The sequence below is a fragment of the Marmota marmota genome, unplaced genomic scaffold, assembly GCF_001458135.2.
Source record: "Marmota marmota marmota unplaced genomic scaffold, marMar, whole genome shotgun sequence".
NCBI lineage: Eukaryota > Metazoa > Chordata > Mammalia > Rodentia > Sciuridae > Marmota > Marmota marmota.
The window spans coordinates 4,520,340-4,547,719 of NW_025999962.1; the positions used below are offsets into that span (position 1 = coordinate 4,520,340).

At 57.4% G+C, this 27,380-nt stretch overlaps 1 protein-coding gene across 3 annotated transcripts in view; it reads right to left on the minus strand.

The window, feature by feature from the left end:
• The window catches only part of Mpped1 (metallophosphoesterase domain containing 1), a 73,893-nt gene extending 49,017 nt beyond the window's left edge, over positions 1 to 24,876 (minus strand). The window contains exons 1-2 of one of the 3 annotated variants that reach the window (XM_048803016.1): positions 24,562 to 24,684; positions 6,561 to 6,742 (exon numbers count right to left, since the gene is read on the minus strand). In XM_048803016.1, coding sequence (XP_048658973.1) covers positions 6,561 to 6,742; positions 24,562 to 24,578 — 199 coding nt within the window. In that variant the 5' untranslated portion in view covers positions 24,579 to 24,684. Of the gene's footprint in view, positions 1 to 1,789; positions 1,896 to 6,560; positions 6,743 to 24,561 lie in introns of those variants that run through there. The other 2 variants (XM_048803017.1, XM_048803018.1) reach the window with 2 other exon arrangements.
• Positions 24,877 to 27,380: the final 2,504 nt, after the last annotated feature.

Genomic DNA, 27,380 nt, shown 5'->3' on the forward strand with positions numbered 1-27,380 from the left:
CCCTCTCCCTAGACTCCCTGGCTCAGCCTCCTCTGCACACCAGGTGACTCACAGCGGGGTCCCTCTCAGCCCAGAGCCTCCTCAGAGGGGGACTAGCCCCTCATCCTGGTGGTTGATGTGACTCCCTCGTCAATCACCTAGATGACTGGCTTGGTGACTGCTGACCACCTGTCTCTGCCCCAGGTAGGCAGGGACACTTCCGTGCCATCGTCACTGAACCTCCCCCCTTACCCGGGTGGACCCAGCAGGCCCCCAAGACCTGCGAGTTGACTGAGCTGAGTGCAGACCACTCCCCATCCCTGCAGCCCAGCAAGAGGTGGCCACTCCACTGACCCAGGCCAGGGGGCCCCAGGCAGCCAGGAGGGGCTGAGCGGAAGCAGGGTCTCCATGGGGGTCTCATGTGACCCAGAAGGACCAGGAGTGCAGGCTGGGTCCAGCAGCCCAGCTAGGGGATGCCCCGGGCCCTGGGGGAAGGACAAAGGAAGCTTCTCTTCCTTTTCCTGTCACTTGCCTATTTCTCACGCGGGTGGATGGCCGGACCCAGGTCGGTCCCTGCCTGGGTAGCCAGGAAGGCTGCAGAGGGCACCTGCCACCCAGCCTGCAGCTGCCGATGCCCTGACACTGTGGCCACTCCCGGGAAACCTCCCGTCCCACTCCCACCCCACCCTGCCCAGGGCAGGAGAGTGCAGGGCTCTGCCCCCCCCCAGGGGCCCCTGATGGCCCCGGGGTCCCCCCAAGGGTGTTCCCCAGGCAATCACAGGTCCTCACAGGACTGGATGCACTACAGGCGGCGGCAGTGCCAGCAGGGGCGACCGCCTGGAGATCCCAGGGAACCTGTCGTGACCAGAAGCCACGCTGCCCTCCTGGGTCCTGGAAGTGGGGAGCAGAGGGGCAAGAAGAGAAACAAAGCCGCCTGCACCAGCTCTGGGGGCAAGGCGCCAGGGACTCTGGGCCCCTCCCGTCCACACGGAGACTGGACTCCACTCAGGAGGGAGGGACAGGACAGCCATGCCTGGGGTGGGGACAGTGACTCAGGGGTGGCCAGCCTCTAGCTGCATCTTCAATTGTTTCCCAAACAGCACTGATTCTGTGCCTGTGAACTGCCCCCTGCTCCTGGGAGGGGAGGGAGAGCCCCACCTGCCGCCCCCAGGGGTGTCCAGCTGCCAAGAGGCAACAGGCGCAGCCCATCCCAGTCACCCCGGCACCCCAGGCCCTCCACACGGCAGCAAGGCCGAGAACCCAAGAAGCCACCTGGAAATGGATTCCTTTCCTGTCTCTCCCCTCCTCCCCCACGATTTTAATTAAGGGTTTACTTGCAAAGACCTAGCTCTGTTTAACGAAATCCTTGGACCCCTTTTATATTGTCTTATATATCGTTTTATGCTAGGGCGCCAGGAAAAAAGTTAATTATAACTTCTAAATACTCCATTAAGGGCCCCGTCTTCCTCCCCGCCTGAATCCGCTAAGGCTAGTGCCTTAATTAACTGGTCCCACGTGTGCCCGCAGACCTGGCCCTGCTCTAGTCAGCAAGGCGGGCCAACACCCCTTGGCACCAGGCTGGGCTGGGCTCTGGGGACCTGCACTGACCCAGGTGTGGTCCCTGTCCTCGCAGGGACACAGGACCCAGGAGAAAGGGGAGCCCAGCAGGCTGACTCATAGGTGCCCGGGGCTGCAGCACAGACAAGAGCCAGTCAAACTAACAACAGATGCAGTGCACACCCCCTCGGGGCCAGGAAAGGGGGCTCTGACTAGAGGGTCCCAAAAGCCACCCTGGAGAGCTGCACCTTACCCTGAAGCAGTAGGGACGGGTACAGGTTGGAAGTCAGTTGGAACAGAATGAGCCTAAAATCCTGGCAGACACCTAAGAGGAGGTGTCCCATGGGAAGCCTGAATAATCAATCCACTGGCTCCAGAGAGAAGGGGAGCTGTTCGCAGGTCTGAGAGGGATCCAGTGTCTGTCACTGGGGAGGGTCGGCAGGTCCGAGGACAGGCCCAGGGAGAGGCTCCCTCCAGTGGGCAGAAGCAGAATAGGGGAAATGAAGAAGGGTGGCCTGGAGCCAGGAAAGGAGAGCCACACAGATGGCTGTGTCCACCAGGTGCCACCGAGCACAGGCAAAAGGGACTCTGGGCCGTCCCTCCTGGGCCATGCAAGGCTAGGGACTAGGAAAGAGGGCTGTGTGGGCGGCAGGCTCCTGGCTGGGGTTGGGGAGGCCAGCCTGGCACCCACCCTCACAGACAGAGAGCTCCCTGGCATCTTGCAGATCCCAGCGTGTGAAAGGACAGTTCCGGTGGGCGTGGCTGTCATTCAGACAGTGGCAGCACCAGGGCTGCTCTTCCTGCCTGGAGAAGGAGTGGGTGGTGTCAGGGCCTCGGACCAGTGCTCCCTCAACAGTGGGCAGCGCTGGCAGCGGGTGCCACGGGGCGCTCAGCCTCTCCTGGCACCCTCAGCACCCCTGGCCTCCAGGGAGAGGCCACACATCCACCGGGAGCCGGGCCCCCTTGCTCAGGTGCAGACCACCGGCTGGCCTCAGCACCCCGCCTTGTTCTTGAGACCTCAGCTCAGCCCACACTCCCGCTGATGCACGGGGTCTGCCTCCCAGCCCTGCCCCGGAGACCCCGTCCGCTGCTGTTCACCAAGGGGCATGCAGTCACCCCCAGCCCTGCTGGGACACTGGGCACCGCCCAGAGCCAGGGCTGCACGTCCTGGGCATTGGTGTGACACTTGCTGACACCCTCTCCTCTGTTCAGAGCCTCTGGGGACCAGCACTGGCCTGAGAGAGGCCTCGGCCCCGCCCTCCACAGGCTGAAAGTCCAGCAGGGAGCCACAGCCGGGCCTCTGTCGGGCAAAGGAGGCGGAAGCCGGGCGAAGGCAGCGGCTGGACCTCAGGCCTGAGCCCCTAACCACCAGGCGTCCAGCTCTGCACAGGCAGACGGCACTGACCCAACCAGCTGCTGCGAGCTCCCCAAGCTCCCACTCTGTTGAGCACCGCGTCACCCGTGGAGGAGGAGCAGGGACCTTCCAGCACATCCTGCGCCTTTTTCAGCCCGCCTGGTTCTCCCTCCACGCTGGCTGGAGAACCTGTCCTCGGACATTTTTTAGCTGCTTACAGGGACAGTCACAAATCAAGGTGGTGTTTCAATCTCATGGCTATGGAATATTAATGGCCAAAGAGAAAGAGGGTCTGCTCAGAGGGGTGCTGTCACCCCAGCCCAGTCCTCTGCAAGGACCCAGGCAGAAGCACACAGGTGGGAGCAAAGCGCCCAGGAAGTCAGAGCCGGGGTCTAGGCGTGCGGCCCCAGGTATTGGTCTCACCACTGTCCCTAATGACTTTGTCTGTCTGGAGGTGGCCCTGAAATATGGCCTTAATTGCTTTTAAAATCTCCAAGAGGCTGGGGCTATGGCTCAGTGGTAGAGCACTTGCCTAGCACAGGTGAGGCACTGGGCTCAATCCTCAGCCCCACATGAAAATAAGTAAATTAAATAAAGGTCCATCTACAACTTTAAAAATATTAATGACTACATAAACAAATAAAATCTCCAAGAGAGCAATGGATGGGGAGGAAGCAGCCTGTGGGCTTCAATGTTCTCATGGGAGGAGGGCTGGGCTGGGCAGCGGGGCAAGGGCTCCTGGGGGAGTGGCTGGACCCACCCAGGGTCAGCACCGCTTCTGGCACACAGACACCAGGAGGGTCAGCTCAGGACAACCCTCCAGGCCTTCCGTGATACCACAGGGACGACACACTCCCTGCAGGAAATCAGGGGAAAGGAGCCACCAAGAAGAGAATTGCCCGAGTCCCACCACCCAGACATCAATTCTGGAACATTCCAGAGCCTTTGACCTCACTGCACATCCAGGACGGCCTTTGAAAAATGTCTTCAAGTCGTCCCCTCCGTGAACCTTCCCCAAGCCCCCACCACACCCAGAATCAAGCCCCACTCTGGCCCTGCCAGCAAGGCCTGTGCACATGGGCGCCCACCTCCTGCTCAACTCTGCTAAGGCTCCCTTTGCCATCCAGGGCCTGCTGCCCCACAGTCCTCCCCTAGATCTGCCCAGGAGGCCTTTGATGACCACCTAGCTCAGCTCCACACAGCCTTCCCCACCACAGTCCCTGGCTGGTCCTCAGCAGGCACCTGTCACTTTAAGAGTCCTCACTGATCTGGCAAATGCCAGGAAGCAATATCAACTTTCACACAGCACTTCACAGTTTACAAAACCTGACTACCTCCTCCCCCCAACACAGCCTCCAGACTACTCTGGGAGAGAGGCAGGGCGAGGGGAGCCTCGCTACTCCCATTTAAAAAGAGGCCACCAGAGGTGACATGTGGCTGCCACAGTCACCCAGGCAGGAAGCGGACCAGAGCGGCTGGCAGAGACGCCACAGAGCGCTTGACTCCAGGGTCAATCACTGGGTTTGAATACCAGCTCTGCCTCCTGCTGGCTGTGTGACCTTGTGCAAATGCCCTCACTTCTCTGGGCTTTGGTTTTCAACTCTGTAAAATGAAGACAACACTCAACACTCGCTCCTCCTCATTCTGCTGTCAGGAGGACTGAGGACGTAGTGACACACACTAAGGGCACAGAAAGTGCCTGGCACATATTAAATGCGAACAAACACTGGCTCTGTACACAAACATGCCTGGCCAGATGTACCTAACCAGCGCCCGGTCCATGGCCAGCCCTGACTGCCGGCCCAGGAAGGCAGGTCTCACTGTGTGCAGCACGAGGTCCCCAAAGCCAGCTGCCAAGGGACTTCTGTTCTCAGTCACCGTAAGTCCCTTGCTGCTTGATCAAGGACAGGGGAAGCTCCTCACCAGCCAGAAGCCCAGCCCCCTCGAGTGACGGCCCGACACTGCAAACACTTCCAGCAGCAAAGCTGGGGGCTGGGGAAGGGAACGAGAGCAAGGCCCCCCTGTGAGCCCACCCTAATGACCCGGGCGCACAAACGCTCCACCAAATTCAGGTGCAGATGCTAAGGAGGCCACCCACACGCCCAGGCGCGTCTCCTACCTCTGTCAAGCGCCTGTCTCAGTGCACTGGGCTCCCAGGTGGCCGCCCCTCCCTGGGCCCTCTCGGTCCAGCCCCTCGTCACCACCACATCCTCCAGGCAAGTACCCAGGCTCACCCTGACCTGAGCTGTCCCCTCGTTCCACCCCGTCCCCTCATCTGGCTCTCCTTCCCTGAGCAAACTGCCATGCCCTGCCAAGGCCCTGAGAAGTGGTGCCCTGCCCCGAGGACCTCATCAGTCCTCATGTGACTGTCCCACAGCCCTCAGTCCCCACCCCCAGCCCGTGAACCCTGTGGCTCCTCTGTGGGCTCCACACTGAGGTGGGCATGTGTGCCAGGCAGACCTTGAGAACCTCCATCCTCCTGCCCCACGGGGACGCACACCGTGACCACTGGAACTGCTGCCAAGTTCAACAGGCAGAGGGGGACGAGCCTGCCACGGTGCGCCTGTCCCAGGGCGAGTCTGGTTGTCTGCCTGGGAAACAGACCTTGGACCCAGCCAAGTGGAGCCTCACCTGAGTCCCCTGCTGGGTGGCAGCCCAGAGCTGGAGGCCATGTGGCCGGGCGAGGGGCCTGAGGAGTCCTGCTGGCAGGAGCCCTGCAGGGGCCTCTCCCACCCCAGCCTGCACATGCTTCAGCCCAAACAGGCCCTGGATTAGAATTTCCTGTTTGAAAAATCAATATTTAAAGCACCGAGCTGCCAAGTGGAGGAGACGGCCCTGCTTGTAAATACTCCCCCTGGCAAAGCCGGGCCTCCCGCTCGCCACGCCACCCACCTGGCTGCGGCCTCTGCCGCACACACGGCTCCCAGCCAGCCGCAGAGCGAGGCCCCGCGAGGCCCAAGGGACCGTCTGGCGGCCACAGGAGCTGCATACAGAGGTGGGTCGGCCCTGCACCCCCGTCTCCACCACCACAGGCCTGTGTGCCAGGCCGCCTGGGGGCCATCCATCTGTCCCCCAGGGTGGGGACAGAGCCCCACTGGGAGGTTTCTCTGGATTCCCAGGCAAGTGAATTCTCCCAGGGGGCTCCAGATTTCATTCCTTCTTATTTTGGAAGAAAAGCACAAAGACAAAGACAGGATTCCGGGGACGAGTAGAGATCACCGCCCACCCTCGCACACTGTATGCCAACAGCTGCCCGCAGGGGAGCCCACATCTGGCCCCCTGGGTCCCTCCTGGGTCGGCGGAGGCTGCAGGGACCCTCACTGGGAGGCTAAGCGAGGCACGTGTCATTCGCCCCCTCGGCATTGGAGGCTGGACACAGAGAGGCCAAACAGACACGAGCAAAGTCCCTCCGAGAGGAGGTCTCCCAGGCCCCATAAAAACCTCTCAGACAAATGGAAAGATGGCCAAGACAGGTGCTGGCCGCGGAGGTCCTAGGCGGGACCCGAGAGAAAGACACAGCCTGTCCGAGGTCAGGGACGGCTTTCTGGCCGGTGGAGGGTGCAGCAGAGCAGGGAGGATCGGGTGCCAGGTGGAGGGGCAGCTTCTGGAGGGGAGCCAGCAGGACCCACATCCTCCCCGCACACCTGGCCGCCCAGCAGGCGGGACCTACCCAGCCACTCGTTGAATTTCTTCACCTCGCTCGGGAGCCCCAGCTCCGTGAAGTCCCCCGCGTGGATCAGCACATCACCGTAGGGCATCTGGATGGGGTCGGTCCTCGAGTGGGTGTCAGAGACGCAGACAAAGCGCGTGTAGCCGGGTGGCTTGGGGGCATCATGAGGCACCGGGTCCACCCTGTGGGGAGAAGAGACACGGTGGGTCATGGGCCCACAGAGCCGTGAGCCTGAGGGTGCTGTGGCCAGAGCCACACTCACATCCCCACAGACAGAGGTGGAGCCCCAGCCTTCCGAGGGGTCCAGATCTGGGCTCTTGCTCACTGGGGACAAGATATTTTTGTCCCCTGAGCCTCAGTTTGCCCCTATGCCCAGGAATCCCAGAGGGCCGTGGAGAGGGCTGAGGGAGGTGATGAGTGAGCATCTGGTCATCATGCTCACGTGTGGCGGAACTAAAGCAGCATTTCCCAGCCTTGTGTCCATGCTGCCCACCACATGATTTAACCCACAGAAAAGCTGCATCGCTAAGTAGTGTATGTCTGTCTGCACCTGGACAGATGAAGGACAAAGGGTCAGACTTTTTCACCCTCCAAAAGCCAGTTTTCACCCCCTGCCCCCACTGAGGATACCTGGACTAAAGTCCACGGTCCAGTCAAACTGACCAAGGAGAGCCGTGTGGGGAAGGAGGGATTCAAGGAGACACTTCAGTGCAGACAGATTGCAATTTTTCAAAACCATGAGCTAGTCTGATCACTTTCAGACCGAGAGCCTTCCAGGGGCATTGTCTCACGGCGTCAGGAATCAGATCAGGCTTCCAATCCCTCCTTGCTGCTTGTGGCTTACACGTGACCTTGAGCAAAACACACTGCCTGGGTTTGTGCCTCTGTAAAATGGAGCCACCTCCCCAGGCAAAATACTCAGAAAATTAAAGCACGGCACAAAAGTAAGTCCATTTCCTGGGGAGCCCGTGGTGGCTCTCTAGATTCATACCCGAGGACTCAAATCCAGCAGGTGAGCAGGACCCTGAGCTCCCCAGGGCACAAGCGTGGACAGGGCTGAGGAGCCGGCTGCCCCCTCCCAGTCCAGGGCTCTTCCCCACTCGCTGCCTCCCCAGCTGGATGGCTGTGCCAGGCTCCAAACACTTAAAAACAACGCAATGACATTTCAACGAGCAGATCTCTCCAAATGAGAATGCCGCTCCAGGAGTTGTGTTTAAATCTAATTATGCGGCAAACCAAAAGCGGTACCATATCAGTTACATAAATACTTTTAAAGACATCTTTCTAATTATCCTTTTTTTCAGACAATATATTCGAAGAAATTTAATTAACACCTTACGAGAGACGTGGGAGCAGCATGCTAATGTGCAGGGAGCCCTAGCATGTGGATCTGCCGCAGGTGAAGGCGCCATGCCAGCCTCTCCCGCCACCATGTCACCATGTCACCGTGGGAGGGAGCACCTGTGGCCCCTTTCTAGGGTTGTCAAGCCAAGGCAGAATCCCAGCAGGATGGGACTGGCCCAGGCTAGTGAGCAAAGAAGCAATCCCCCTGTGAGCCGCTGATGACCAGCCAGGAAGGGGCGGGCTCTCCCCTGCTGTCATTCACTCATTCATTCTGCCTTTCTTCAACACCTACTGTGCGCCAGCCCTGAGCTCAAGGAGGGCCACAGGGAGGACCCAGGCTTGGTCACCGCCCACCAGGGGCCCACTAGTGGAGAGCAGATACAGACTTGGCTACACAGTGACCCTACAGCCACCAGTTCTGCCAGAGCAGCAGAGGCGGTGGGCCAGAAAAAGCCCTAACCTGGTTTTGGGCTTCTGGAAACTTCCAGTAGTAGGCAGTGCCTTAGATGGTCTAGAAGCTGAAAGCTCCCTCCCAGTGATTCCCCTGGGACCCCCGCCACCATCCCCGGAACAGGCAGAGAGCTGGCTGCGGCCCCACCCACACGCCCCGCCTCCACCTACACGCCCCGCCCATCCCGACACAGCTGACCAAGGGCAGCCAATCACACCTGGGCTGCAGGCCGGGCACCTGAACTCTAGAGCCAATTAGATCATCCATATTCTCTCACTCTCTCTGGTTTTGAAGAGGCTACCAAGCGACAAACACCACGCCAAAGAGGAAAAGAGATGAGAAGGGCAGAGACAGGGGGCAGGGTGCCGCCCAGCAGCCCGGGGCTGCTCTCCTCCTGCACTTCTCCTAGTGAGGAGCCCTGAGCGGGCCACCAGGCAGCCAGGGGCTCTCGCGGGCTCTTTAATTAACTCTGCCTTACTTCCCTACACCCCGAGGCTCCTGCACAGTGAAGATGCAAACCCAGCAATCCCCAGAGAAGAAAATAAAGGCTCTCGTTTCCCGCTCAGTCCTTGGGCTGTTTGGATTGTAGCAAACGCTAAACCTTAAAATAATAACGGTACTGATATCAATGATTCCCACGCATCAAGAGCTCGTTCTGGAAAAGGAAGAAAAAGAGCTCCTTATGCGCTGAGCCCGTTACCTGCACATGCTCTCCCCTCCCTCCCCGGGACCATCTAAGCAGCATACTGCGCTGTCCCCGTGGTACAGGTGAAGAAACCCGGCTCAGAAAACCTGGTTTACCCACAACCTCGGCCATGGAGCTGGGTTTATCCCAAACCCACACCAGGCTGGACTACCTCCAGAACCTGCTTCGTTTCTTTCAATCAATCCATGAACAAATGCTTACAAAGGAACTCCCACATGCCAGACACCTGCTGGGTGTGATGGATGCACCTGTAGAGAGTACACCCACAGAGGCCACTAGCAGGGGCTCCCATAAACTGTAACTGTGTTTAGAAATGAGGGGAAAGACAGAAGAGACATGGAGAAAGAGTCTCTGAGATGGCATCATTGGAATCCTGGATCCAGCCATGCCTGAAGCTAAACCCAAACTTCCTAGCTAATGACATGAGCTAGTAAACGAATTATATCAGCTGTGTTTCTGACACTTGCAGTGACAAAACCCCAGCTAACACTTGAGTCACAACAGCCCTATGGATTAAGCAAATGAGGCCAGGAAAAATAAGTTCCATGCTCAAGCTCCCATTTAATAAGATAAAGTATAGAATTTGAACCGAGGTCTTCCAACAGGAATTTGGGCATCTAACTGCAACACCTTCTTGCAAGCAAAATGGTTATTTCCTAGTGACATTCTTCAAGGACCAAACATACGGTGTCGAAGCACATGTTCTTCTTTCCTGGAGCTGAGGCTTCTGCCTGCTGAGGTGCTCAGACGCCCACCACCAGCTCTCCCGCGGGAACAGGGTAATGGGAACAGCACAGAGTGGAGAGCACAACCCAGAAACCCAAGACCAGTGACCACCGACTGCGCCTGGCCCTCCCCGGCTCTGGTCCGGCTCTGCAGGGTAGACAGAGCTGGGGGGCAGAGGCATTCACCATGGGGATGCTGTGGGAGCCTAACTGACCCTCGCAGCTCAGAGCCTAATGCCAAAGCCCCTGCAGTGACCTCTGCCCTGCTCTTGGCTCTCGCTCTTCCCCATAAGCCATCGGCTCCAGGCAGTGCCATTCTGGCATCGGATGCCCACACAGACACCAAGCAGAGTGGTTACCCCCCATTACCTCATCCTGGGGAAACGAGCACGCCCGTGACAGGACACCCCCGTGTGTGGGAACTCTACAAACAGGGAAACCGAGGCCCAGGGAGGGCAGAGGACTGACGGGCTGATGCCCACCAGAGCTCTTCCCCAAAGCACTGCCCCAGAGACATGCCCTCCTGTGCCCAGACCTGAGCTTCTGTCCCCCCTCCAGTCTCTGCTTTAGCTGGTCCCTCTGCCCTAGAATGGCCAGGTCCACTTAAGTCAAAATGCCGCTAGACCTCCAGGGATGCAGCCCAGGCTGGCAGGGCGCCTAGGAAGCCGTCCCACCAGTCAGTGTGTAAGCAGACTGACGCACCTGCCGAGGGGACTCCGAGCACCTCCAGCTGGGGGGCGCTGTGGCCTGTCCCTGGTGGGGTCAGGGGAGGCTTCCTGAGGGAGTGACACTGAGTGAGCTCTGGAGACCAGCAGGGCAAAGCTGTAGACGCAGAGGGAGGAGCAGGTGCCAAGAGCTGAGGTGGGAGGAGTGGAATGTTCCGGAGACAGAAGCAGCCAGTGCCTCTGCTGCCCAGTGGAGGAGGCAGGCAGGACGAGGCCAGAGAGCGAGGTGTGCCAGCTCGAGGCCTCCCGCCTGCCTTGCCTGCCAGCCCTACCCAGGCCGGAGGCTGAGCCCTCGGCCTCTGGAGCCTCTCAGCAAGCAGACAGGAGCCGGGGCTGAGCAGCAGGCCCGACGCCACCTCCCAGCCTCAGTCTCCTCCACTGTAGGGAGGGTGCCAGCGTGCCCACCTGGCATAGTTGGCAGGGCCGCCAGGCCAGCCTGGCTCTCAGCCCCTCTCCCTATGCACGTCAGGACCCAACGCTACCCGAGGGGCTCGGGGGTCCACATCTCCACCACGCCTCCCCGCGGCACTAGGCGGACACCTCCCCGTGGCCCGTCCCTGACCCTCACCCTTGTCTTCTCCCTGCCACCCGGGCGGGAAGTCTGGGGCCTGGAAGGGCCTCCCAGGGACCCACAGGGTTTACAGCCCTCCGGGTGTGGAGTCTTCAGCCTCAGGACCACAACCCAGAGGCCCAGGTGCATAGATTCAGGTTCAGGCAAAGGCAGCCTCGTCACAAGCAGGGTCTCTGGGGCCACTGCATAAATCACAGGTTCAATCAGAGGCCATGTTTGGACCATCACTGTTGTCATTAAATGTAAATTATGGATTTATTAAATAAAGCCCCCTCGCTCCCTCACCCTGGAGACAAAGCCCAGGGTGACAGTAAGTCACAAGTCAGGAAGTGGGGGTATCCCTCCTGACCCTCCCGGAGATGGAGTGGCCCCCTCACCGTGGAAACTCCTCAGCCATCCCATCAGCCTGCGCGCCTCCCCCAGGCTAAGGGCCTCAGTGAAGGGCCTGGAGGCAGCGACCCCGGGTCCCTGTGCCACCCCGGCTCACCCAGCTCTGTGCCATGCTGTGTTTCAAAGCCAGAGCTCAGGGTATTCCCAGGACCCTGCCCAGACCCCCAGGGCCACTGAGCCCCACTGCCAGTGGAAGCCAGGGACCGTCACTGCTTGGGGTGAGGAGGGGAGAGACCTGGCCAGCTAGGAAGCCGGCTGGACCACAAGAAAGCCACCAAGCATTCATCGCTACCAGTGCCACATGGTCGCAATGACACGTTTTATGACACTTCCACTGTCTTCCCTCCATCTGGAGCAAGCTCCGTGTGGACAGGCATTCGTCTCCAGCACTGTGGTGTCCTAACCTCTCAGGGCATTTGCTGCCCACCCAGCTGCCCTATGAGGCTACCCCCCCTCATCCCAGGCCTGCTGTCAGCAGCACTTCACAGCTGGGGACAATGAGGCAGCACCAGGCAGGATCCCACCCTCAGATGAATGAGGGACCCTCCACTGCACACTGGTTAAGAGAGGGACATCAGTGGTGTCTCACTGGGTCACTTACTCCATGACCATCCTCAGGACCCAGTCTGACCCGTAGGACCCTCAAGACACCCCTTTGCCCAGCTGCTCCCTGCTGCTCCCCTGCCTGGCCCGGTCCTCCTCACGCCCCTTCCCAATCCACTACTCCCTCTCCCCCGGGCCTCAGCCTAGTTGCTGGGGCTCCTTCTTGGACTGGCCTCCTTGGCTCTCCTCTCCTGTCCTCCTGTTTCCCTGGCATCATTCCCAGACCCAGGTATCCCTAGACCCTGGGTGTCCACCAGGCCAAGACAGAGGTGCAGTCAATGACAGCTCTGCGTGGTGTCATCCCTGGCCCAGGGCTCCTCAGAGGGGTGACACGGGCACAGACACACACCAACATGGCCTGCTCTGTCTGAAGGCTGGTGTTCTCCCACGTCACACCGGCAGGGCTTCCAGGACCTCAGGCACAGTCACCTCAACCTCCCGGCTGGAGAACTCGCCTCACCTACCCTGGGGCAGACACCTCGAGGCAGCCGGGTCAGGCCTCAAGGAGCAGGGAGCCTCAGCCCCAGCCTCCATACTGTCCAAATCCACCAACCTGGCCCCAAAACACAGTCAGAGACAGTTGCCCAAATCCACCAAAAAATACAGCAGGCAGCCTCCAACCACAGGCCCTGTGCCCCCACGGAATGAGCACACCCAGAGCCAGCGCCACAGGTGACAATGACAGCCTGCCTGTGCCCACCTTCAACAGAGGCCAGGGCCTGAGGGAAGGAAACCACGTGAGAAGGAGCAGAAGCCCCCACCGCACCCGGCCAGGTGGGGACCCGCGGCGCCTTCTCAGGAGGTTCTCGTGATGGCTTTTCCAGTCTCCCCAGGGGACGGCAGCTGGGACCCCCACATGAACACTCTGCCCAGAAACGGTGCCACCCCATAGTGGAGGCTTGGGGCCTGTGTCCCAGGGGTCATCGGATGCAGAGGTGCTCAGGAGGCTTCCATGGGGACCCATGGCCCTCACCCTCTGTGCTCTCCTCCACGAGGGCTCAGCTGGGCCCAGACCAGCACAAGGACAGGAGCCCAAGGTGCTGAGCAGACAGGGACGGTGCTGCTTGCTGGGGGTGGTCCCTCTACAGACACCATGCTTAGCCCTGCAGAGGGGCAGGGGTGGGGGCCTGCGGTCAGGCAGCCCTGGTGCAAGGCCAGCATGGGCCCGGGTGGGGCTGGGCGGGTCACCTCACCTGGGCCCCTGGTTCCTCATCAGGTAGGGCCTGCAGCCCAGGGCAGATGGGAGGGGTGACAGGGGTAAAGAAACCCCGGGAGGGGCCCAGAGCAGGGGTAGGAGTTCATCCACCTCTTCCAGGTCCTCAGAGAAGAGCCAGGGAGGNCAGGCCGCAGGGCAGGAGGGCCAGGGCCTCGGCCTTCAGGACACCGGCATCCCACCTAGAGCGCCACACGGACCTCCGCGGGCCACCCGGGCATCTCCCGCTGCCACCGCCGCCGCCGCCCGGCCCCCCGCCAGACCTGCAGACAGACTGAGGAGACCGAGCAGAACCGTGCGACAGTTAATCTGTTTGGGATTTGCTTTATTTAATGTCAGATGAAGATTTAGAAAGAGGGAGAGGGCAGGGGGAGAGGGAAAAAACACAGTGGTACGCCTCAAAAACTCATTACAAATCTTTCCAACTCAGCAGTTTGATGAATATACTTTGGTAAAAAGAAAAGGGAAGGGAGGGAAAGAAAACAAACAAGCCAGGGCCGGCAAGTCCGCACCTCCAGACCCCGCCACCGCGGGACCCGGACAATGGCTGGTATTTTGTAAACAGGGAAGTGAAGTTTTACTTTCCACAATGGGGGGACGGGAAGGATTCCCCTGCGGCCACACCCCTCCCCTCAAACCCCCAAACCCACCCACCGGGCCCCACACGGCACCTGGCAAGCCCGGACAGGTGGAGAAATTCCTTCCTCCCTGTCAGTTGTCAGTTCTGCCTCAAGAGCCTTTAGCAGCTCGGCAGGCGGGGGAAGGGATTTTCCCAGGGACAAGTGCCACTCACCTCCGCAGCACAGGGTGAGGGATCACTTGAAAATAACCCTTCCTGCCCCAGCCCAAGGCCCCACCACCCACTGCCCATCCGATCGCGGGAATCCTGAGGTTCCGTCAATCCTGGATTCCTCTGAAATCGCGGTTTGCAATGCTATGATTTCTAGATTTTTTTCCCTCTCCTTGGAAAACACAGTTTGCATTTATATTTACTGGGCTAAAAGGCCCCTCTGGCAGATTCCAGGTGGACTTCGGGAAAGGAGCCCGGTGAGACCCCTCCTACCCCGACACACCCAACGGTCTGGCCGATGCCTGGGCACTCACACCACCGATTTCCCTCTTTCTTTTCATAATTATATATATTTTTAACTGCGTATGTAGGAGGTGCTTTGAAGATTTTTTTGTCGTTGTTGTTTTTCAGGTTTTGGTCGTTAAGACCCTCTGACAATTCCATTTACACTGTATTTAACCAAGGAGAAAATAATGTAATTTAAACTAGTCCTGGACAGTCGGATCCCAATCACGTTGAAGAAGGAAAAATCCCCCTTGCTTTGCGCTTGGTAGAAGAATCGACACACTCGGAAAACAAATTAGATAAGGAAAACGACAAAAATTAGAGACTGGAGAACATTTTAATTATGCGCAAAGGAGAAATGGGTTATTAATTTTTTTTTAAATCTCGGCCATCCTCATACAAGGTAAAAATGAAATGATGTTGTCCTCCCCCTCTCCAACCCAGCCCCCCAAAACCCACCCCAACTCACACCACCCCCTTCCCACTCAGGAAGTCCAGGAGAAAAAATAAATGTGTTTCCCCGATGAATTTGCTCCTTCTCTTCGTCACTAATTGTCCCTAAGTGGACGCGTGCATTGAAGGCGGGGGAGCCAGGTCTCCTGACCGTGGTGCTCACAGAGGCAGCCTGTGCCTGTCCGTCTGTCCGTCTGGAAATGCTGCCAGGCACCAAGAAGCTGGGGGAGAGGCCAAAGATGCCAGAAGTGAGGATCTACCTACTCTGAGCCAGTCCCACCTGGGTGTGATGGGTCTTGAGCCCCAGCATTGTGCTGGCTTGCTGTGTGCCTTGGGCCAACTTGCTGACCTCTCTGAGCCTCAGCTTCCTGTTCTAGAAAATGGATTTGATAATAATAATGCCACCATCCAAGGTGGGTGTGCCAGTTAAAGAGGAATTCAGCCAGACTCCTGAGCACAATGCCTGGCAGGCACCAATACCTGGCTAAAACTGGCTGGACGATTGTAATCACTACTCAGTTTAGTTGGCTGCCTGGGCTCGGGGCCTGCTACGTGCCAGGGCTGCCCGGGTGCTGGGACACCCAGCACGGGGCTGTGGAGCGTGAGCCCTGGGGCTGGCTCAGCTGCAGAAAGCACCTGTCGGGGCCAGGAGCTTGAGTCTTCCTCAAATGCACGCCTGATGTGCTTGGCAGGCCTCTCTGATGAGGACCCTTGACCACACAGCCCCGCGGGGCCTAGTCCACCCACACTCGGCCACCCAGGCCAGAACCCCGCACACTAGTGCACCCCGTGGTCTTGGCAAAGAGTGCCGGGCTCTTGTTCCAAGCCACCCTCTGTGAGGCTTCCACCTATGAGGCAGGTACCGTCCCAGCCCCTACTTTACAAGTGAGAAGGCACATGGCAGGAAAGGGAGCCTCTGGCCCTGCCTTGCCCAGCAAGTAGGTGGCAGAGCCAGGACCCAGCGCAGGCTGCCTGGCTCCCCAGAACCAGCTCCCTCCCACCTGGGCCATTCTGCCCTCCTCTCAGCCAGCTAGAACCAATGTGCCCTTTTCTCACACAAGGCATGGCCTTGACCAGGGCCCTCATTCCAGGGCCTGCGCAGAACCAGGATGTCCCCTGAGGGTAGGGCTGGATCCCCTTCACTCACCCCTGTATGTCACCAGCTCTGTGACCCTGAGCAACTGGCTTAACCCCCCAGAAGTTGCTTCCTCAACTACAAAATGAAGAGGACAACACTCCCTAACGGTCAAGAAGATCGAATGAGGTGGCATGTAAACAGCCTGTCACAGGGCCTGGCGTGTAGTAAGTGTTCAATAAAGATCAGCTATTATTCTCACATAGGGTCACCCTAGAGCCCATCACACATGCTGAACGAGTGAATGTCCAGATGGAGGGTGGATGGAGGATGGATGGAGGGATGAAGGAAAAGGAGGATGAATGGACAGGTGTGCGGATGGACGGAGCTCGACCGCTCAGCCTGTCCCTGGTGCCACCGAAGGCCTGGCAGAGGGTAGGGGTGCAGACAGTTGTCTAAATCCCGAGGAGCCCTGGGCCCCTGCGCCTCACCTACCCCAGCAAGGGGGCCGGCCAGGCTAGGCATAGCCCTCATGAAAGGCAAGTCGGGGGACCCAGGGGACAGCGGTGGTGGCGGGACTCCGCACCAGAGGCCTCAGCCCGAAGGCAGGTGCGGGTCCCGGGGCGCTGGCTCCGCAGTGAAACGCTGCGTTTCACATAAAGAGGGTTCGCAGTGGCCCCGCTTGGAGAAATCAGGGGGACGGGGAGCGCAGAGCTTTCTTTTAATACCCATTTAATATTTATGGAGCCGCAGCAGCCGCCAGCCGCGAGCGCGCGTGCGGGGAGCCGCACTTCCTCCGCCGCAGCCGTCCGCGGGGGACAGCAGCATTTCCAAACAAACGGCTTTTAGCTGGGAAGCGTTTACACCTGGTCCGCGAAAGACCGCAGGCAAGCGCGGGGACGCTGAGGGACACCGCGGGGCTCCCGCCCTCCCGTCCAGCCCCGCGGAGTGACCTTGAGCAAGTCACACGCCCCGGTGCGCGACAAGCGCCTCCCTAGTGCGGTGGGGGAGGGCGAGGCGGGAGGGCCGGCCTTGCAGGAACTAGGCACTTCCGTTCTCGGGATCACCGCCAGAGTGCTGCAGGCTGTCACCGCTCTCCCTGCCCAAAGGGTGTGACAAAACAAGGTCCTGCCTGGAGGAAGATGATGGGGGACATAGGTCCATAAATATGCAGAAGGAGAGCCTGCAGGTGACAATGTGTACATGGCAGACAGCAGGAGGATGAGGTGCCGAGTGACCAGGGCTGGACCTGCCAAAGGAGTGGCATCCCCTCATACACAAATGGTGAGAGGGACAGCAACAACCAGATCCGGGGAGGGAGCCACAACAGGGGGTGAGAGCAGTTTAAAGGCTTCCTCCTGGGCTAGCCTTGCACCGGAGCCTCCATAAAGGCCCAGGAACCCCGATCTGGAGGCTCCCGGGCTCTCCTGTCCAGCACCTGTTGAAAATCCCATTCATTTTCAGGGCTTGCTTTTCAAAAGTCTTATCTTTTTGCAAGCAGCTTTCCTCTCAGAGGCTTCCATTTGCTAGTCCTGAGGTGCCAGGAGTCCCATGGGGCCAGGCACTCAAACAAGAACCTGGGTGTTAGCCAAGACACGAGGCACAAGCAGGCATCAGGCGCCGACTGTCCGGAAGGACATCTAGGGAGGAGGTCTGGCCTCGCCCTCCCCTCTGACCACACTCCCCAACCTTCTCTGGGCTCTGCTGCTCCGGGAGCTCCATTGCCACAGCCACCCACACCGGCCTCCAGGAGGGTCCTGAAACTCTTTCAGAGCGTGCCACTCCTCAGGCACACCCCAGTCCTCAGAGCACCTGCTGCCTGCAGAAAGCCCGGCCCTTGGGCCAGCCCAGGAGCCCACGTCAGCCCCAGCTGGACCACACGGGGCTCCCTGACACACCTGGAGTCCTATGGGAGCCTCCACAGGTGCTGTTCCTCCTGCCCGGAGGACTCTTCCTGACACTCCTGCCCCTACAGCTGCCCTCTGGTTTCCAGGCTCATGCCCACTCAGACCCAAGGCAGCCCAGGGCCTTGAGACATCGTCTCTGACCGCCCCAGGTGGGATCAGAGCTCCGCCCAAACCCCCAGGGCTTCCCTTACCAAACCTCCCAGCACAGGGCCTGCTTCTGTGTCTGAGCTAAATGAGCAGCCAAAGAATAAAGGGATATAGGAATGAGGGCGTGAGGGCGTGAGGGCGCGCGAGAGTGAGTGAGTGAGTGAGTGAATGAATGAGTGAACGAGTGAATGAATGAATGAGTGAATGAGTGAGTGAATAAATGAGTGAGTGAGTGAATGAATGAGTGAACGAGTGAATGAATGAATGAGTGAGTGAGTGAATAAATGAGTGAATGAATGAGTGAGTGAATAAACGAGTGAGTGAATGAATGAGTGAGTGAGTGAGTGAATAAATGAGTGAATGAATGAGTGAGTGAATAAACGAGTGAGTGAATGAATGAGTGAGTGAATGAGTCCCACAGCCCAGATTTGAAAAGCAGCTTGAACCCCCCTATCTGGATTTTTCATCTGCAAATTTTCAGATGTTAAAGCGTCCCTCCCCGCCTGTCAGGAGATTAAGGGACATGGGATACAAAAACCACACAGCTGAGAGCCCAGGACACAGTAGGTACTTACTAAATGTCTCTTCTATTCTGCTCAGAAAGTTCTGATGAAACTCAGGAGCCCTGCAGGAGACTTGTGAGAATCCAGCAGAGGTTTCCAGATGGTCAGGCAGCCCCCAGCTCCCCTGCCAGAACCCCAGGTTTCCTGAGCCCCTCTTTCCTACCGGGAAGCCACCAGTTATTCTCCTTCCCAGGGTGCAGTGGCTGGATACACCCAGCAGGACCTGCCTCTGCTCATCCTCTGGGCGCTGGGGAACACTGGTGAGCCCCTGAACATTCACTGCTCCTTTTCGGGGAGCCAAGTGACCCAGACCTGAGACCAGCCCTTGGGAGGCTCAGGGCCCTGCAGGAGCAGCCGAGCAGATCAAGGGACCTCTGGGACTCCCTTGTTAAGAAGCACGATGTAAAGAAGTCTGTAGGCCCAGGGAAGACCCCCACCCAGCTCCAAGGCTGTATATGCCAAAGGCCCCGAAAGGAGAGAGCTGTGAAGAGTCCTGACACGTGGACCAACTCGGCAGTGGATTTTTGCAGAAGAGCCACCTAGTTCGTCCTCACAGTGAGGCCCACCCTGCACCCGGTGAGACAGGCAGTAAGCACCTGTCTTGTCGTGCAAACAGGACAGGCCTGCTCTGCCGAGTGGCCTGAGGCAGCCACCTCTACCCAACACACACCCCTCAAAGTCAGCGTGGGTCGAGAGCAGTGCTGCCTTGCGGCTGTCCACCGATGCCCTTGTTATCAGCACCTGCTCTGGCTCTCAGAAGTGCTCCCATTTGGAAAGCGAAGGTCACTCTCACCAGAGTCAAAGTGAGGCCATTCAAGCCACCACCACAAAGCCTCCCGTCTCTCACTGGCCCGTCTCTAACAATAACTGTGAGTGAGGGCGAAGCCTGTTGTCCTCAGTCCAGAACTCCAGAGAATCGACGTCTGCACGGGGACGACAGTCTGACGCAGCACAGAAGCCACCAGAGCCTTCTCCCGGCTGCAGCGTTCCAAAGAGCCAGCATTGCGCAGGCCCTTCTCCAGGAGTTCAGCCCTGAGCAGGCGGCCAGCGGCCCCGGGCTGCACCCCCTGCCCCAAGCACGGTTGATTGTCCTCAGTCAGGGAAAGCCAGCCCAGGGAAGGCTCTGCCTACCTACCGAGGCTTTTGTTGCAATGTGGCAAAATGACATTAAAAAAAAAAAAAAAAAAAAAAACACCAGCCCCCACCCCGGGCACATGCAGGAGATAACATTTAATGGAGAAGTGCCACAGTGTGGGGTTGGGGAAGAATTCTTCCACCTGCCACCTTCCCCACAGTTTGAAAACCACTTTTAATTCTTATTTCCTTCCCTTGTTTTGCTTGTGCCTGGATATATGCAACTGATTGGTTGATGGTTTGAAATGTCATAAGGGGCAAAAATAAACAGATGAACCCAAAGGAAAGGAAAGAGGCAAATAGCTCAATGGGGAAAAATCAGACCCAGGCCCGCGAAGCCCTAGTACAATCCGGCCCTCCATTTCTCCTCCGTCTGCTCCACCAGGGGTTTCCACAAAAAAAGAAAATACCGACCAGAATCTGGGATTCGTGGCTCAGCTGAATGAGCCAATGAGCTGAGCAGATGAAGGACTCCACGAATATACTGAAAATTAGACCATATTCCTTGAAAAGGGATCAACCACAAGTGACTTTAAAGCATTTACCACTTAAAAACCTTTTAGCTGGGACCATTTTGAATTATGACTACATGATTTTAAATTACACTTTCTAATTCCTCGCCCCCCACCCCCAGCAGTTGCTGCTACTCCATTTCCCAATTATGTACTTTTATTTCAGAATGATAAAGAGTGCTACTTACTGGATCATGTCCTGTCTGCCACAAATAGCTGCTCACTTATCCCCTTAATTTTAGATATGAATGCAGTTGGTTCACTGGGCTCATCTTCAAATTCTGAATATTCCCCGATCCCAGTGCACAGAACGAGGCCCGAGATGCAAAAGAAACCCGCAAAGCTCGGGCAGAGAAATCTGCTTGTAAACCCGGGCTCTACTCCATAAATTATTATAATTCTTGGTGCTTTCTATATCCATCTAGCAGATCAGCAATCACATAAATAATAGTGAGTGGACTGATTTTTTCTTCTGCAAAGTGCTATGTCCTAGTTTTCAAAATAAAGCTCTTGGAGATTCACGTATCTGTGGAGTTGCAAGGGGAAGCAGCTCAGATCCTGTTCACACACACACACACACACACACACACACACAGGCATGCCGCACACAAAAGGGAACCAAGTGAATGTGGAAAAGTCGGCATCCTGCGTCCCCTCCCCACAGATCCACCCGCTCATGCTCAGTGGCAGTGGGGGCTCAGGACTTGGGTGGCTAGGGAGGGGGAGAGGCAAGAGGGTCTGGCTCTCAATATTCAAATAAAATTTGCGAAGAAAGTCAACGTAGATCTGCAGTTCTCGTGGAAATCTATTCAGCAGATGTCACCGGAGCACAATCAAGTTGGCCCTATGGTCATTCCACACTTCGGTCTGCAGTTGGGGTTTGGCCATTTTTACGATCAGTTCAAGTATATTTTTTGTGGTCATGTGGGAATTTGCAATTGAGGATTCAACCTCCAAAGTGTGATCAATTAACTGATGTGCCTGAATAACAAACTCATTCCCCCACTGCACTGCACTGTGCACCGAGCCCAGGCGGCCGAAGCTGCGGGAGAGGGAAGGCGTCTGCGCTTCCCTGTGAAGAGGGAAAGGCAGGGTGTGGGGAAGGGCCTGCATTTCTCAGGTAGCCAGTGCAATCTGTTCTGCAGTCTTGCAGGCTGCAGAATGTGAAGAAAACACGGAAGAATGCACTGGAGGGGAGAAGCGAAGGCAGGCGCGGGACGTTGGAGGGAAGCATCATTTTCTCCTGAAAGTGATGACATTAGCATGGGAGATGCCAAAGGCTTCATGTGCATCAACGCTGAGCCTCAGATCCCCAGAAGAAAGGCGCGAGAATGCGAAGATGAGCAATGGACAAGCTACCTGACAGACATCACCTTCAGATGTAGGTGGGGGCGAAAGGGAACCTGTTATGCCTAGCTCTGAACTGGACACAGAGCACCATCAACCAGAGGGAGATTTCTCCCTCTCGCCCTCCCTCCTTTCCTTCCTCCCACCTTTCCTTTCTTCTGTCTGTCCGTGCTTCCTTCCTTCTTTTTTTAACTGCAGCTGCTCCTATTTACGATGAATGACCAGGTTCTGACCTCAGGCTGGTCAAGCTCACATCCAAGAAAATTCCCTAAAGAATACTTTGCAGACAGGCATGGGAAGACCCAGGAGCATCTCAAGTCACTGTACAAGTTCAAAATTGGTATATGAATCTCAATTTGCTAAGTTTTTTTGTTTCATGAAATTGGGCTGCCTTGTCGGCCATAGATATTTTAAATGGAAATAGAGCATAACTAAGTCTTATCTCATTACGGGGGGAATATTGTGCCGGCAGCAGATTGGTGGGGCCACAGCGAGCACCAGGAAGAATCACGCTGATCAAGACACTTCCCCCCCCACACCACCCCACAGAGGGGCCCCTTTTGACTTCCTTGTGTGTTTCTCTTTTCCCTGGGATTTTGCTTTGCACACTTTAGTCATCTCTTCAGATCCAAACCAATTTCAGTGGCCGTCTGGAGCGGGTGTGAGCTGGCCGTGTCATTGTGGGGACATGCACACACCAGGAACCAGGGGTGCAGGGAACTGCCTTCCCAGCTCTCCTCCAGCCCCGAGTATGGGGTACATCTTGCCCTGGAGAGCAAGGCGTCCAGGCCAGAAGAGCACCCCACAGCAGGCCTGTGCCTCTCCCAAAGGGCAGCAGCCTTGACAAGAGCAAGCCCAAGACCCAATTCTCAGGCTCTGTACTGGGGAAACCCAGCCCTGGTCCTTCACTCCAGAGGTGCTGACAGACAAAGGTACCACTGCTGAACAGAAAGATCTCAGAGAGAAGAAAATGGAAAGGGGATTTGTGCAAAGACCCTTTTTTGTTCCCAGTGAAGGAGGGGCAATGGGGAGACATGTCACATTGTCACTTTAAAGATTTTGACAGACGATTCTGGGATAAGGCAGAAATTCCACCCCTAACTGCAGCTCCCTCGACTTGAAAGGCGTTGACTAACCTCCACTAATTGCGTGTTTTCTATGCATAATATTTACTTGTTAAAAGTCTTTGCCCGACCGATTAATTTCCTGTGCCCCGCTATTCGTGATCAGTTCACAGGCCTGAAATTGGAAAAAGGAAGGCATTTGGACAGATTGAAAGATGACTGGGGAGGATTTTGTTTTTTCCAGAAGTCCAGCACCCACACCCAGAATGCTGCTTTTTCTCCTTGCAGACTCCCCTTCCCTGAAACCCAGTACCCACCCTTAATTCCTCAAATGAGTGGAAAGAGATGGGCACAGGAGGGGCTGTGGCTGCCTGGCTGGGAAGGCAGCAAGTTCAAGGCAGAACAACGGAACTCAATCACTCTCATCGGAGGAAGGTCTCGTAGTCCCAAGGCTGGACTCGGAAATGTTGAAAAGCAGCTTTTCTTGAACAATTATTCCATACGTCAGTCTGTGTATTTCTGATGCCGTTTGGGCACTAGGAGAAACACCCCCAAAATCCCATCTGTTACCTAATCTAGACCTGCCTATTGGTCCATAAGTGCAGACCCAGGGTACCGGCCTGGGTGGGTGTGCCATTCCAGAACCTCACACAGGACCTACATCTGAGGTGCTTCATCCCACATGTGGGTGACCTCGGAGACTGCCGCATCAGAATTTTGAGGATCTACTTCAATCCAGATCTTCCGAAATTCCTGGGGCGAGGCATAAATCGGAAAGCAGCCCACGTTGAGCCACTTCCGACACACGATTACCCCTCAGTGCCTGGATTAGGCCTTTTGACTAGCCATCAGCCAATTAATGTACCTCCAACGAGCACTCGAATAGATGTAACCATTTCACAGAAATCCATCTTGAGAAAAAAGATTTTACAAGTGTTGAGGGGCTGCCACTTGGAAAGCCAATTTGCAGGGAGCCCGGCATCTTGAAGCACAGTTTATTACGCATGGCTCCCACACAGCGGGCCCCTGTAGTCTGCACCTGGCTCCAGATGCCTCCCTGTCACCAACAGCTCACAGCCCTGTGCTCTCCCCAGCCTCAACCCAGGCAGAAACACAAGCCCCCCTCCCAGAATGGTCTCCTAGACCTTTGGCTCCAGAAGACCAAGGCACCACTCTCAGCTGGGATGTAGCTAGCGGTCAGCTGGTGGCCTCTCTGGCATCCCCCAAAGCATTTTTAGCCATGTGACAGATTACTCATGAAGTTGGTATAATTTTCCCCCCTTGGTCAAGGCCACTTAGGGTATGGAGGGTATTAGTGTCCCCACGGCTTGGCATCCCACCCCCAGTGCAACAGAACCCTGCCAACAAGTCCCCCACCATGGTTCCACTCCTGTCCAACCAGCTCGGCCCCACTTCCTTCCCCCAGTTTAATTTCATAATTGTTGGCCACTTACCAGGCTTCCCTCTGGGCCATTCAGGGGAGCAGTGGAAATGGGAAGGGGAGCAGCTAAGCTCCTAGAAGGTGCTGGGAGAAAGGCCCCGAGAGGGGCATCCCAGAAGGGCAGCTGGACACTAGTGGGGGCCAGTAGCAGAGTGGAGCCTCCTGACCCCACTGGGCCACCCAGCCTGAGCCTGGAGGTTGGGAAGGGAGGGAGGAGGGTGGGTCCCAAACTCCAGGTTAGCCTGCGGACTCCTGGACACAACATCTCTTCTCTGTCCCTACCCAGGCCCAGGAGACTGTGCAAGAATTCTCTCTCTCTCCTAGACCACGTCCCAGAATCAACACACAAGAGACAGAACTGCTCCCTGGCACCGGCAGTCCATGGAATGCTGCCTTGGAGGACTGGGACCTGTCTGGTTAGTCACTGAATCCCAGGCCAGGCACACTGCGGGCAGCAGTAAACAGTGTCCAGTGGGTGAGTGGACGGAGGGATGGATGCACGGGTGGATGGTGGATGGATTGATGGCTAGAAACGGATGAAGTTGCCTTCGATACCTAGTAAAAGTGGCCATTCGAGCAGCATCAGTCCCCGTCTCCTCCCAGTAAGCAGCGCCAGGGGCTCCGTGCGCACAGTAGGCTCTCCAGGACCCGGGGCTGCTATTGTTGTCACCGTCGTCATCACTTGCACCCCACCAGCCCGCTTCTTCCACCAGCTACTCTGCCAACTGCCGGCGGCGACCGGCGAGCCGGGGAAAAGTTTCGCTGACCCCGCGGCCCCAGCCAGAGTCCTGCGCCCCGGCCGGCCCCTCCCGCCCGCACCGCTGGGCAGGCAGGGCAGCGGGGTACTCGGCCCGGCCGCCGGCGCCCCGCACAGGCGGCCAAAGTAACTTTGCGGGCGCCCTGCGCAGCGCCGCGGGCGTCACCCGGAGCCTGGAGGGGGTCCCGGCCGCGCCCCCTCCCGGCCCGNGCACCCCGCCCGGGATTGCCCTGCCGGCCCCTTCCGGAGGGACGCGGACCCTTGCTCTGAGTGTGCATCGGAGGGACGCGGACCTTGCTCCCGAGTGTGCATCGGCGGGGTCCTCCCCCAGAGCATCCCTCCGGTTCCCTCGGGTGCCCCAGGGCCCCAAGCCCTCAGCTGAGAGGGTGGCCGGTTGTGGCCTCACGGGACAGGGACGGGACTGGAACGGCCCTCAGAACTCAGCATTGACTGAGGAAGGCCCGGCCTTAGGCTGCAGAGGGGAGAGCAAGACCCTGAGCTCCGGTTCTCCACCGTTAGGGGCCCTGAGCTGGGTGCTTCCACTCTGGGGAGCTTGAGAGACCCTGAGGACCTAGCCCCGGCCTGGGACAGGGAAGGGTGACCCTGTCTTTGTGTGGTCAGGGAATAGCTCCCTCTGGCCTGGGCCTCCCAGACTGAGAGTGAAGTCAGAAGGGGCTGTGGCCCCCTCAGAGGCCCATCAAAAACCCAAATGTGTGAGGGTCCCCCTGCCCCAGCCCACTCAGGCATGGAGCCACCTCCACATCTCATTATCAAATGAAGTCCCCAAGGACATTCAGGTGGACACTTGGGCCCGGGCTGCCCTTGAGGAGAGCACAGTCTGGGGGTGGGGAGGGCAAGGAGGGTGCAGGAGGCAAGGAAGGACAAGGACCTGGTGTGGCTCCCTGGAGGTGGTGACACACACCCCTACTGTGTGCCAAGGACAGGAGGGATGGAAAGGCATCCAAGCAGAGAGGATAGGGCTCCAAAGGCCTTGGTGGGTTTGGAATGGTGAGTTCAGTGGGGATAGAGAAAAAGGGAGGGCAGGAGGGGGCGGGGAGAGGGGGNATGAAATTAAACTGGGGGAAGGAAGGGGGGCCGAGCTGGTTGGACAGGAGTGGAACCATGGTGGGGGACTTGTTGGCAGGGTTCTGTTGCACTGGGGGTGGGAGGCAGATCAGGAGCAGCTTAGATGCTTGGTTAAGGGGCTTGGAATTTTAGGGGCAGTGGGGAGCCATAGATTTTGAGCAGGTGCTGGGCTTGGTCAAGTTGATCTTCTTAGAGCTTCTCTGGCATCCCTGACCAAGGGGAACCTGGCCAGGGAGAGGCTGGGACTGTGGCGGATGCAGAGGCTCCTCCTGCTTCCCGGTCACACTCTACAGAACCCCAGCTCAGCCCAGAAGCACCCTCTCCTCCTGAGGCTGCAGACTTCCCCAGACAATGCCTGCCTGCAAGGAAGTGGATGGAGAAAATTGCCTTCCTGGGAGACAAGGCTTGGGTGCAGTGTCTCAGCAGCCTCACCTGCTGCCTGCCAGGGACAAAGGTACAAGTTGGCCATGACCTTAGGAAGTCTGGAGGACCAAAATCTGTCTTCCTGTTCCCTGGGATGAGAGCAGAAAAGTTCCTGACTCTTGTCCTCCAAGGCTAGCTTCATCATACCACCATTCTACCAGAATTCCCCTCAGCTCCCAGAATACCATCTCCTATTTACCCTGGACATGCACTTATTGAGTACCTACTGTATGCTTGAATTCTGGCACTTCCTTTGGAGCAACGCATGAGCTCCCCATCAAAGGGCCTGTGTCACCTATGCCACTTAGTCCCAGGCACTGAGCTCTGAGCTTGACCCACACTGTCTTATGGAACCCCCACACCTCTCCCAGTCTAGACTGCACCCAAGGTCAGGCTCCCCAGAGCCCAATGCTGCATCTTAGGGCCTGGATCTCAGTCTCTTCTTCCATAAAGCTCAGTAGGTACCCTGGGAGTGGCTCTAAAAGACAGGGAATGAGGAGTGTGGGCTGGGCAGGATAGACCCGCTCCTAAAAGAGCAACCAATCTGGCAAACACAGCAGACATTCTGCTTTTGGAAAATTTAATAACACAGTGGCACTCATTCATGGAGACTGATAGAAACACCACACAGCCCCACACTGCTGAACCAGCCGGGGATGGCTTGTTCTTCAGAAGCATTTCTCAGGCACCTACTATGTGTGGAGACCAAGGAGAAGCAGGTTATGTGTCCTAGGAGAGGCATGAGGGCTGCAGGTGCTCATGATGCACAGGAGTAATGAAATGCAGAGGGCATGGAGAAGCACCACAAATGCAGCCCGGGACGCTTCAGAGGAGAGGGTGTACCCTCTGGAAGAATATGACCTCGCTGTGAGGATGAAGGGGACAGGCAGTCCAGCAGAGGGACCAACCTGCCCCGAAAGGCTGGGAGCCTCCAAGGAGCATTGTGACACCTCTGGCCAAGATGGCCACAAAGATGTGCAGGAAGCTGTCACAGGGCAGTAACTGCAGGATATTGATAACAACCCCTAATTAAAATCAACCTAATGCCCAGCCAGAAGGAATTGGTTTTTGAAATCCCGGTGTGTCTAGATAACTGAATCATGTCGCT